At 39.6% G+C, this 11642-nt stretch overlaps 1 protein-coding gene across 2 annotated transcripts in view; it reads left to right on the plus strand.

Moving 5' to 3' along the window:
- ATPAF1 (ATP synthase mitochondrial F1 complex assembly factor 1) overlaps positions 1-10612 on the plus strand; it is a 71759-nt gene extending 61147 nt beyond the window's left edge. Inside the window, exon 9 of one of the 2 annotated variants that reach the window (XM_006898971.1) lies at positions 10364-10612. In XM_006898971.1, coding sequence (XP_006899033.1) covers positions 10364-10558 — 195 coding nt within the window. In that variant the 3' untranslated portion in view covers positions 10559-10612. The remainder of the gene's footprint in view (positions 1-10363) is intronic. The other variant, XM_006898972.1, reaches the window with a different exon arrangement.
- Positions 10613-11642: the final 1030 nt, after the last annotated feature.

Below are 11642 nucleotides of genomic sequence, written 5' to 3' on the forward strand. Positions count from 1 at the left end.
CGGGATGGGTGTGTCAGAGGCAGTGCGATTGGCACAGGATAGAGCAGGGTTTAGGGCTGTTGTACATAGGGTTGCTATGAGTCGCAAACGACTCAACGGCACATAACAACAACAATAATGTCAGTTTGAGGGCTAACATGCGTCTGATTGAGGCTGTGGTCTTTCCATTCACTTGCTATGCGTCTGAAAGCTGGATAATGAATAAGGATGACAGAAGAATTAATGGCTTTCAGCTTTGGTGTTGGAGTACTGAACATCCCATGGACTGCCAAAAGACCAAACAAATATGTCTTGGAGAAAGTGCGTTCAGAGTTCTCTTTGGAGGCAAAGATGACATCCTCAGTCTCTTCTCCATCCATCATAGTGCTGCCGATTGCCCAGTGGTGAATCTTTGTCTTCTTGATGTTATGCTTCAGTCTCTATTGAAGACCACTGTCCTTGGCCTTCTGTAGCAAATACTTAACGTCCTCAATTTCTGTAAGCAAGTTTGTGTCATCTGCATTACACATGTTGTTGATGAGTCTTCCACACTCCTCCTTTACAAAGTCCAGGTATCCGAGTGATCTGTTCCACATACAGATTGAAAAGGTACGGAGATAGGACACATCCCTGATGCACTCCCTTTCTAATTTTGAACCATGCAATGTTTCCTTGCTCTGTTCTGACTACTGCCTCCTGGTCCAAGTATAGGTTTCACATGAACACAATCAATTATTCTGGGATTCCCATTCTTCTCAAGGTTACCCACAATTTTGTTGTGATGTACATAGTCAAATGCCTTTGCTTAGTCAATGAAGCACTGTCTGGAACTCTTTGCTTCCAGCCAAGATCCGTCTGACATTGACGAGAACATCTGTAGTGCCATGGCCTATTCTAAACCCCACTTAATGTTTCTGGTAGTACTCTGTTACCTGTACTGTTCCAGTCTTTTCTGGATAATCTTCAGCAGGATTTTACTTGTGTGTGATATTAGTGATACTGTTCATAATTTCTACACTTGGATCACCTTTTTTTTTTTAATAGGAATAAATAGGGATCTCTTCTAGTCAGTTGGCCAGGTAGTTGTCCTAGATTTTTTTGGCACAACCTGGTGAGCATGCCCATAGTAGGCAGCATCTGTTTGTTGAAATATGTCCATTGGTATGCTATCAATTCCTTCAGAACAGCTTGAACTTCCTCCTTTACCATTGCCTCTTGATCATATGTTGTTTGATGAAATTCTTCTCTGTACTCCTTTCATCTTTCTTTTTTTTTTTATTTTTATACTGGCTTATGTACAATTCTGTCTTCTTGTAATGCTTCCTGGATAATTTACTATTCTGCCCAAAGCATCCTTAAGTTTTGCAACTTGAGGCTTGAATTTGTTTCTCAGTTCCTTCAGCTTAAGAAATGCCAAGCCAGTTCTGTCATTTTGATTTTCTGACATCAGCTCTTTGCATATTTCATCATAATGCTTTGCTTTGCCTTCCTGCTCTGTCCTTTGAAATCTGCTGTTCAGCTCCTTGTTGATTTCTTCTTTGCTTTGTCTTCTCGGTGCTCTAGTGCAGTATTCAGAGTCTCTTCTGACACCCATCTTGGTCTTTTTCTTTCTTCCTGGATAATATTCTTGATATCCTCACACAGCTCATCTGGCCTGTAGTGTTAAAGGTCTCAAACCTATTCTTGAGTTGGTTTTTAAATTCTGGTGGGATAGACTCAAGGTCAAATTTTCGTTCCTGTGGATTTGATTTAACCTTCTTTAGCTTTAGTTTGAACTTGTGTATGAGTAGATGATGGTCTTTTCCATAATCAGCACCAGGCCTAGTTTTCACAGCTGATATTGAGCTTCTCCAGCAATTCTTTACAAAGATGTAATTGATATGATTCTTATGCATACCATCACAAATACATGTGATAACCTGCTTTTATATTTCTTATAAAAAGTATTTATAATTAATAAACCACTTATTACCTAGAATTTTATCATTCTATCTCCAGCTTCATTTCTGTCACCAACTCCATGTTTTGCAAGTATTGATTCTTCTTCCCTGTTCTTAACTTTTGCACTCCAGTCACCCATTACTATTAATGCATCTTGATTGCATGTTTGGTCAACTTCTGATTGCAAAAGTTGGTGGAAATCATTTATTGTCTCCTCTTTGGCTCTGGTTGTTGGTGCATGTATTTGAATGCTAGTGGACTTCAGGGTGGGTATAGAAATTACTTTTTTAACTGTGAAAGCGACCCCATTTCTCCTCACCTTTTCATCTCCGGCATAGTAGATCATATGGTCTGACCCAAAATGTCCCATGCCAACCTATCTCATTTCACCAGTAGCTAGAATGACAATATTTATGCATTTCATTTCTTTCTTAACAATGTCCAGTTTTCCTAAATTCATGCTTCTCACATTCCATGTTCCAGTCACTAATGTGTGCTTACAACTCTGTTCCTCCTCTTTTATGTTTCCATTTTTGAAGGTTCAGTCTCAGTTTCCATATCTACTAGTCTTCTCTAAGTGTGCTCAATTGTACAAAGAGTTTTTAAAAGTCTGTTATTTTGGAAGTGGATGGCCAATCCTTCTTCCTAGTGTCTTAATTTGAATGTTCAGATTTAGAACAGTATCTGAGAGACAAGCATTTTACAGAAAAGAGCAGAAGAAAGACATTTCCCCATTATAAAAGTAACCAATAGATTCATTGTCATAACCCCGTGTGTGACACTGCACATGTGTCTTGACCCATCCCTTTCCCTACTCCACCTGCATCCCCTTCTACTCCTGCCTACCATATTCAACACCTCCCTAACCCCATCCGACCCTTGATATGATGGTTAGATCTCAGTTCACTTCTGTGATGCCTAACACCTCACTCGGCTGCAGGTCTCTCTTTAGTTTAGGACCACGGTTATTCAGAACAAATATGATACCAATGGATTTGGTTTGGGGGTCTAGTTATCAAATCAGAAGGTTTAAAAATTGACCATGGGAGTTAGTAACATAGAGTTTGTACTTCATTTTCAGAACAGCATTTATCCATGGTAAAAGTGGACTTCAGAGATCAGAAGAGGGGATTTTTCCTTTTTTTTTTGTCATCTTTACCACTTCATTCCAATGGTCTCAAACTGTTGCACATTCCTTACCTTCATTAAAATTCACTAACTGGCTTCCAAACATTCTATAGCATGCCAGATAATATACATTTGCCATGTATGAATCAACATAGTTGTGAGTTTTCAATGTAGTACAGAACTAAAATGGTAGAATTTATTTTAGAGGTATGTGATACAGAGATGGAAAAACTAGAAATACAGTATAAGCATATGATCCAATGAGTACTTATGTGTGAATTGTGTACTTTGGGCATAGTATTTCTAAATACAGTGCAGCACTGGTCTCAAATGAATAGATACATGGGAAATAAAGGTTTCTTCTGGACTAAATTACTTTAATGCACATTTAGTAGGATTTTCAAAACTCTAACTTTGATTCTCTGCATCTGCATCAACAGATTATTTCATTGTATTTAAGTAAGTGCTACGATATTGATATGCATAGCATATTGGGGAGGCATTGAAGAAGGATCATAGACCAGAGGAAAGGTGAAAGCTTCTCAGAGATGATGTCTGAACTGGATTTTCAAAGATGGACCTTGAGATAAAGAGAAAATAAGTAAATGTTTTGCTCTTGGTTTTGAGTGTTATTGAATATTCCAATTCCTCATTAAGTTAGGTGACAGAGTAAAAGTGTCCTGTGTACTTTTCTTGGCCATAATTTTTCTGGAAGTGAATTGTCAGGTCTTTCTCCCAAGATGTCTCTTGAGTAGGTTCCAAATGCCAGCCTTTCAATTAGCAGGTAGGCACTTAATCATTGTACCACCTAGGTTCCTTAAGTAAATTATGCCATTATTGTTTTTGAGAGCAGTTGAGTTGATTACATCTCATCATAGTGACTGTGTATAACAGATCTGAACCGTGCCATATCCTGATAATCCTCACCATCACTGGTATATTTGAGCCCATTATTACAGTCATGGTGTCAATTCATTTTGTTGAGGATCTTCTTTTTCACTGACACTTCACCTTTCCCAGCATGATGGTTTTTTCCCAAGAACTGACCCCTCCTGAAAATATGTCCAGAGTATGTTAGACCAAGTTTCATGATCTTTGCTTCTAAGGGACACCCTGGCTGCAGTTCTTCCAAAACAGACTATTCTTTTGGCCACCCATAAGATCGCAAGTATTCTCCAGCACCACAATTGAAAGGCATTGATTCTTTTTCTGTTGTCCCTGTTTATTGTCCAATTTTCAGATGCATAGGAAGTAATTAAAATGACCATAAGTTGGCGAGCCCTGGTGGCCTAGTGGCAAGAAGCTGCACTGCAATCCACCAGATGCTGTGCCGGAGAAGGAGGAACAATCTCCTCCTGTACTAGTCAGATCTGATTTGACAGTACACCCACACACAAATAATAACATTTTTAAAAAGGACCATAACTTGGATCAAGCCTATCTTAGACTTTAATTTCATTAGCACTTTGGAGAGGTCCTTGCAGCAGATTTTCTTAGTGCAAATTTTCATTTTTTCACTGTGGCTGTTGTGAGTCCAAGTAAAATGAAATAATTGACCACTTCAGTCTTTTCTCCATCTGTCATGATGTTGCCTAGAGGTCCAGAGATGAGAATTTTTTGTTTTCTTGATGTTGAGATGTAATCCATATTCAATAAAGCCTGCAGCAAGTGTTTCAAGTCCCCTTAACTTTTATAAGCATCTGCATAATACAGGTTGTTGATGTATCTTCTTCCAACCCTAATGTCACATGTCACAGTCTTCTTCATATCGTAAATCTTCTCAAATGCTTTGCTCAGCATTCACATTGATAGTGGCTTTGGCATTGCAAGCCAGTGAATACCACTAGTGTCTAAAAAAGATTTTGTGACTTGTGTTTGACTTTATTTCTCCTAATAAATAGACTATTCTATTTATTCATTTGTGAGGGCACAATCGAATAATTAAATGTTTTGAACAGTAAGTGAACCAGTCAGATTAGCCTTATTAAAATTTGCTTCCTATACATTCTGCAATTCTAACCTCATCAGTTTGATCATTTAGAAGATAGGCTAAGCAAAAAGTAGTGAGCACCTCCTAGAACAAGTATAGTAGGAATAGAGAAGAGAGAATGACCCCAGAAATATGTTGGGGGGTAAAATGTGCAGGTTTTGTTAATTATAGACATGAAAGTTGAAAGAGTAGAAGGAGATCAGATTTGTTGATATAATTCCCTAGTGACCAACACAGGAGTTATTATGTTTATTTTCTTGCTCTTGAAGAGGGAAGAAACTACTGTTCCATTGAGTCAAGACAATGAGAAGCAAGAGTAAGAGGACTTTCCGTAGTCCTCCATGAGAACTACCGATGCACATAGAGAACTGTGCTGCTAATCCAAATACTGTGCCACTCTGACTGTTCAAATCCACTAGTGACTTCTTGGGAGAAAGAGGAGCAGTCTCCTCTTCATTTACAGCCTTGGAAAACCAATAGATGGTCTGCTATGAGTTGGTTCTAGTCTAACAGCAGTGAGTTTATTGGTTTGTGGTTTTTGGGGGGATGTTGGGAGGTTTTGGGGTTAATTTTTAATTAACTGACTCAGGGCTGATCTCCCAGGAGGTTTTTGTTGTTGTTATGTGCCGTCGAGTCTTTGCGACTCATAGCGACCCTACGTACAACAGCCCTAAACCGTGCTCTATCCTGTGCCAATCTCATTGCCTCTGACACACCCATCCCAATTACCCCAGTCACTGAATCAATCCACCTCATAGAGGGTCTTCCCCTCCTGCGCTGTTCCTCTACTCTACCCAGTATGATGTCCCTCTCTAAAGACCTGTCTCTCCTTACAACATGTCCCAAATATGGCAGACGAAGCCCCAGAATCCTTGCCTCCAAGGAGCAGCCTGATTTAACCCTCTCTAGGATGAATCTGTTTGTTTTCTTGGCAGTCCATGGTACATTCAATACTCTTCTCCAGCACCACAGCTCAAAGGCATCAATTCTCCTTCTATCCTCCCTAGTCATTGTCCAATTCTCTGATGCATAACAAGTGATTGCAAAAATCATGGCCTGTATCAGGCGCACCTTAGTCTCCAGAGAGACACCGCTGCTCTTGAGTACTTTAGAGAGGTCCCTAACCGCAGACTTTCCCATCGCAATACGTTTTAATTACACAGGAGAAGGTTCCTGTGGAGCAGCAGCTCGTAGATTCAAACTGCATGCCTTCGGCAGTGCAACTCCTAACCACTGACCCACCAGAGGTCTCCTAAATGTTCACACTAACAGTCATCAAACCTCCTTCTACAGCAGTGAAAGAAACCCTTCATATAAATAAAATCTTATGTACAAATCTAGGATATAACATCTAGACAGAGGTGGAATGACCTGAGGTTCATAAAACTCAGCAGAATAGTTTGAACAGGACCATTCTAGGGTAAGGAAGTATGGGAGCTCTGTGGTTAAGGGACTTGGCTGTGCATCAGCTACTCTTGAAGAAGAAAGATGAGGCAATTGGCTTCTATAAACATTGGAAACCCTACAGGGTAGTTCTGCTCTATCCTGCAGCATTGCTGTGAGTTGGAACTGATTCAGCAGCATGGGGTTTTGGTTCAAAGGTGAACACAGCTGACATTACCATTAATTTCACCATCCTCAGCCTCAGATAAAGATTGATATTTGAGGCTCTACAGCTTAGGGACTCATAGAGTGATATCTGCTGCATGTTATATCAGAGAACCTACTTTAAAAATAGTTTGCTCTTGGGGCATGTTTGAGTTTAAGAAAGGTCAGATTGATGAGGTAGAGTTGCCTGCCTCAACTAATCTTAATTATCTAGCTCCAGCAGAAATACTGCCAGGGAAAATGGAGGAAGTACTGTCTGGGAGACCAGAATCCATCATCTCGTTGTGGCTCTGCCACTAACTAGCCACATGACCTTGGACACGTCCCTGAACCTCATTTGCCTTGGTTCCTTGACTATTAAATAAGTTTGGGGTGATCTCTGAGGCCCTATCCAGTTCTAAATTCTATTAATGTAAAATAGCTAGCCTTTTGGAAAAAGGATTTTGATTAAAGATCCAGTTTCAGATTAGTGGCTGCTTATGAGAAATGACTTGAATGTCCACTGGGAGGGAGTTGAAGCAACCTGTGGTATTTATAAACTCATCTTTTTTTTCATTCTGTAACTAGACATAGCTCACTTTTAACAGGTTTTAGTGGGAATTTTTCATTATCTGTTAGGATTGCTTTTGGCAATATGAACACAGTGATAATAGGTAATTGCCCTGACCAGCTGAACAAAAGCAATGTTTGTAATGTTGTATTAGTGTACCCTGTATCCTGACCCCCTAGTTGATCTATTCACCATCTCCCCGCTTTCTGCTTCTGAGCTTTAAAGCAAGATCTTTTAGGTGGCCCCTTTTCTGTCCTTTACTGGTCTACTAATTATTAATTACTGCATAAGTGATTAAAGCAATGGCTCAGAACAACAAACATTTTTTTTATCTAACTATTTCTCTTGGTCAGGAATTTAGGAGCAGCATCACTGTGTGTATCTAACACAAGGTCTTGCCTGAGGTTGCAGTGAAGATGTTGACTAGTCAGGCTGCCGGCATCTGAAGGTTGATTGAGACTTGAGGATCCACTTCCAGTCCCACTCACATGCTGTTAGCAAGGAAGCTCAAGTCCTTCACCATATCAGCTTCTGCATAGTACTACTTGAGTGTCCTCACGGTGTGACAAGTGGTTTTCTCCAGAGCAAATGTTTCAAGAAAGATTGCTAGACAGAAGATTTTATGACATTTGTGTTTTTGTGTGCCTGTCAGTCAGTTTCAGCTCATGGTGTCCATACGCACAACCAGATGACACACTGGCTAATATTGTGTCATCCTCACAATCACTGCTGTACCTGAGCCATTGTTTCAGCCACTGTGTCCATCTAGTCAGTGACCCTGTACTTTTGCCAAGAATGATGTTTTCTCTAGGGACTCGTACCTCTTGATAATAAGCCCAAATATGCAAGAGGAAGTAATTTTCCATAATTCTGCCAGTCTATTTTTAGAAGCAGACCACTAAGTACAGCCCACATTCAGGAAAGAGGAATTAAGCTCCTCCAAAGAAAAGAATGGACAAATTTTAAAACTACTACTTTTGACCAATGACCCGCCAACATGGGCCGCGTTCGCACCAAAACCGTGAAGAAGGCAGCCCGGGTCATCATTGAGAAATAGTACACACGCCTGGGTAATGACTTCCACACGAACAAGCGCGTGTACGAGGAGATCGCCATTATTCCCAGCAAGAAACTCCGGAACAAGATAGCAGGCTATGTCACACATCTGATGAAGCGGATTCAGAGAGGGCCTGTGAGAGGCATCTCCATTAAGCTGCAGGAGGAGAGAGAAAGGAGAGATAATTATGTTCCAGAGGTTTCAGCCCTGGATCAGGAGATCATTGAAGTAGATCCTGATACTAAGGAAATGCTGAAACTCTTGGACTTTGGCAGTCTGTCCAACCTCCAGGTCACTCAGCCCACAGTTGGGATGAATTTCAAAACACCACGTGGAGCCGTTTGAGTCTGTTTGCTGTACTGTAATATTTTCAATAAATTTGGGCACACCAAAAAAAAAAAAAACCCTACTACTTTTACTTCAATGTTCATAGCAGCATTATTCACAATAGCAAGAAAATGGAAACAACCCAAATGTCCATCAACAAACAAATAGTTTGAGAAACTGATACATTTACACAATGGAAGAATATTATGCAGTACTCAGGAACAATGATTTTGAAAAATACTGTATAGCATGGTAGAAGCTAGAGACTCTTATCCTGAGTGAACTAACTCAGTCTCATAAGGACAAATAATGTAAAAGATCATTATTGTTAAAATAGAAAGATAACTAGTAAGATGTGTATAAAAGTCCAAAAGAGGGAGGGAGAATGTAGCAGGGTGACAGAGGCTGGGCAGGGGGAAATCATGAGATCATAGAGTTTGGTGGTCAGAGGGATGGGGTAAAGGAATTAGCAAAGATCTAGTGGGGACCTGAAATGATAGGATGATAGTGGGCCTAGATCAATAGCGATTGGTATTCTAAAGTACAGCGTATCAGAATGATTGTATGAAACACAATGTGAATGAAGGAATGTGTGAAACACAATATATATGAATGAAACACAATGTATATGAATTTTGTATGCGAACCCAATATAAATTTTTTTGTACTTGTTATTTTTTTGTTTATTTTAATGAACATTTACAGAGATTTTGGATTTCCATTCATTCATTGTTGCACTTTTCTCCCTGCCCACCCCTCCCCCTCAGTTCATTCCTCTCTTTGAAAAGTAAAAGAAAAATTCCTCCACTGGCATACAGTCCTCCCCTCACCCCATAAAATTTTTTTAAAAAAGTTTTTTTAAAAAAACCCCAAATACCACATCTGGCTTTGGTATGGTTTTCTAACTGAAATGGTATTAAAAACATATATGTCTGGCTGTTCAAGAATTTAACTGTTGTTCTTGTTAGGTGCTGTCAAGTCACATATGACTCATAGCAACCCTATGAACAAAAGATGTGAACCCTGTTCTGTCCTGTGCCCATTGCAGCAGTCACCATGTCAATCCATGTGGTCAAGGGTCTTCCCCTCCTTCACCCACGCTCTACCATTCCCAGCATCATTTCCTTCACCAAAGAATTACCCCTCCTCCCAAAGTATGTGAGATGAAGTCTCATCATTCCAAAGAGCACTCCATACCTGCTTGTTCTCTTGGCTGTCCATACTTACTTGCAAACTGGTTCTTAAAACTGAGCGACAGTTGCCCAATTCTTCCCCCTGCATTAAGATCTATACTAGGGGAGCTCTGGTGGCCTAGTGACAAGGAGCTGCAACTACAATCCCAGAGGCGAACGGTTCAAATCCACCAGATGCTCTGCCGGGGAAGGAGGGACAATCTCCTCCTGTACTAGTCAGATCTGATTTGACGGTACATGCACACAAAAATAATAAATTTTTTTTAAAAAAAGATCTATACTTAATAGGTAATTAAAAACTTAAGAGAGGGGACAATTATAAATATATGCATTAAAGAGTCCACATTCATTCACAAGATGCCACTATAAACAAGGATATAAAAACAAACCATAATATCTTTGAGGAATACATAGTAGGGAAGTCCAATTAAAAAGGATAAAAAAAGACAATACAAGTGCTGTGAAATAAATGCTGCAGAAAGCATCATCGTGGCTCCTAGATGACAATGCCACCTACCACCATGCCCAGAGAAAACTTTGTGGTCCTGATCAGGGACAAAACTTACTATTCTCTTTTTTTCTTCTTTCAGAATGTTGCTGAGGCCCAGTGCATTGCCAATCAAGTTCAGCTCTTCTATGCCACTGATCGGAAAGAGACCTACGGGTTAGTGGAGACCTTTAACCTAAGACCAAATGAGTTCAAGTATATGTCTGTCATTGCTGAATTGGAGCAAAGTGGACTTGGGGCAGAACTGAAATGTACCCAGAACCAAGATAAGACTTAAAGCAGTAAGAGTTGGTGTCACTCGGGGTCAGCTCAGCCCTTGGTGGTCTAGAGCTCATCTACTTGGACTATATAGAGAATACTCAGTTTGTAATCCTGAACAATCAACAGTCTGTAATGAATTGTCCTTTGTGCTTATGCCAGAAATGAACATGGAGGTGAACCCTACTGCTTGATATTCAGGTACAAAAGTATCCACACATTTTTGTTAATTATTTTTCTTCATACTTAAGGTTTCCTTTTAAGACAATAAGATCATAGCAACAAACAGGCGAGGACTCAAGGGATGGTTTTCCTAATTGTCCATAGTACAGTTCTATTCTGGCAATTTTGACCTTACAGTTCCCATGTGATCAGTTCATCCTCTTTATGAATTTATGACAAGATAATTGAGCTTCAAGTCCTGCTAAACGTCAATGTGGGCTTTACACATTCTTCTCATGCACAAGTTGGCTGCCCAAAGATATAACCTGGATAACCTTCTTTAGATCCTGCAATAACAGATACCCTCATCAGGATAAAGATTTCATCTATATGTACTCCCTCTCCCCCTGTTGCCTTTAGTGTAGCTGTTTCTATATCAGCAGATTTCAGGTATAGTTATTAGCTAACAGATACAGTGCCTGCATGTTATTAAACATCACATGGCACTAACCTCTAACTCTGCCTGTTAGAACTTACGTATTTGAAAAGGATTTATCAGTGCAGTGTAAATAAATCAGCAGTTTTTAAGAAGATAATCTAGAATTGCATGATTTAAAAGAAAAAAAAATACTAAGCAACACCATTATTGTATTAAAGGTAGAAGCAAATGTAGCCAGATTGGGTTTGAGAAAAAGTTAACAATAAAATAAAGCCTGATTTACAATCTTTGTTACACTAAATAGTGAAATCAAAGCTCTGTGCTGTCTGTAGTTTAAGTCTATGGACTGATTTCATCAAAATCAATCTTGGGGCACAGTAGTTACTTGAAATGTCAAAAAATAAGAAAAGAGTTCTCCCAATGGAAATCTGTGTTTGGGTTATAGTATTACTATTGTGGCTTCAAGCGTAGAGAAAAGGATAATGGTCACACATCAGCCTTC

Source organism: Elephantulus edwardii, unplaced genomic scaffold, assembly GCF_000299155.1.
Source record: "Elephantulus edwardii isolate Elephantulus edwardi_28Jun2011 unplaced genomic scaffold, EleEdw1.0 scaffold00243, whole genome shotgun sequence".
In the NCBI taxonomy this organism is placed as follows: Eukaryota; Metazoa; Chordata; class Mammalia; order Macroscelidea; family Macroscelididae; genus Elephantulus; species Elephantulus edwardii.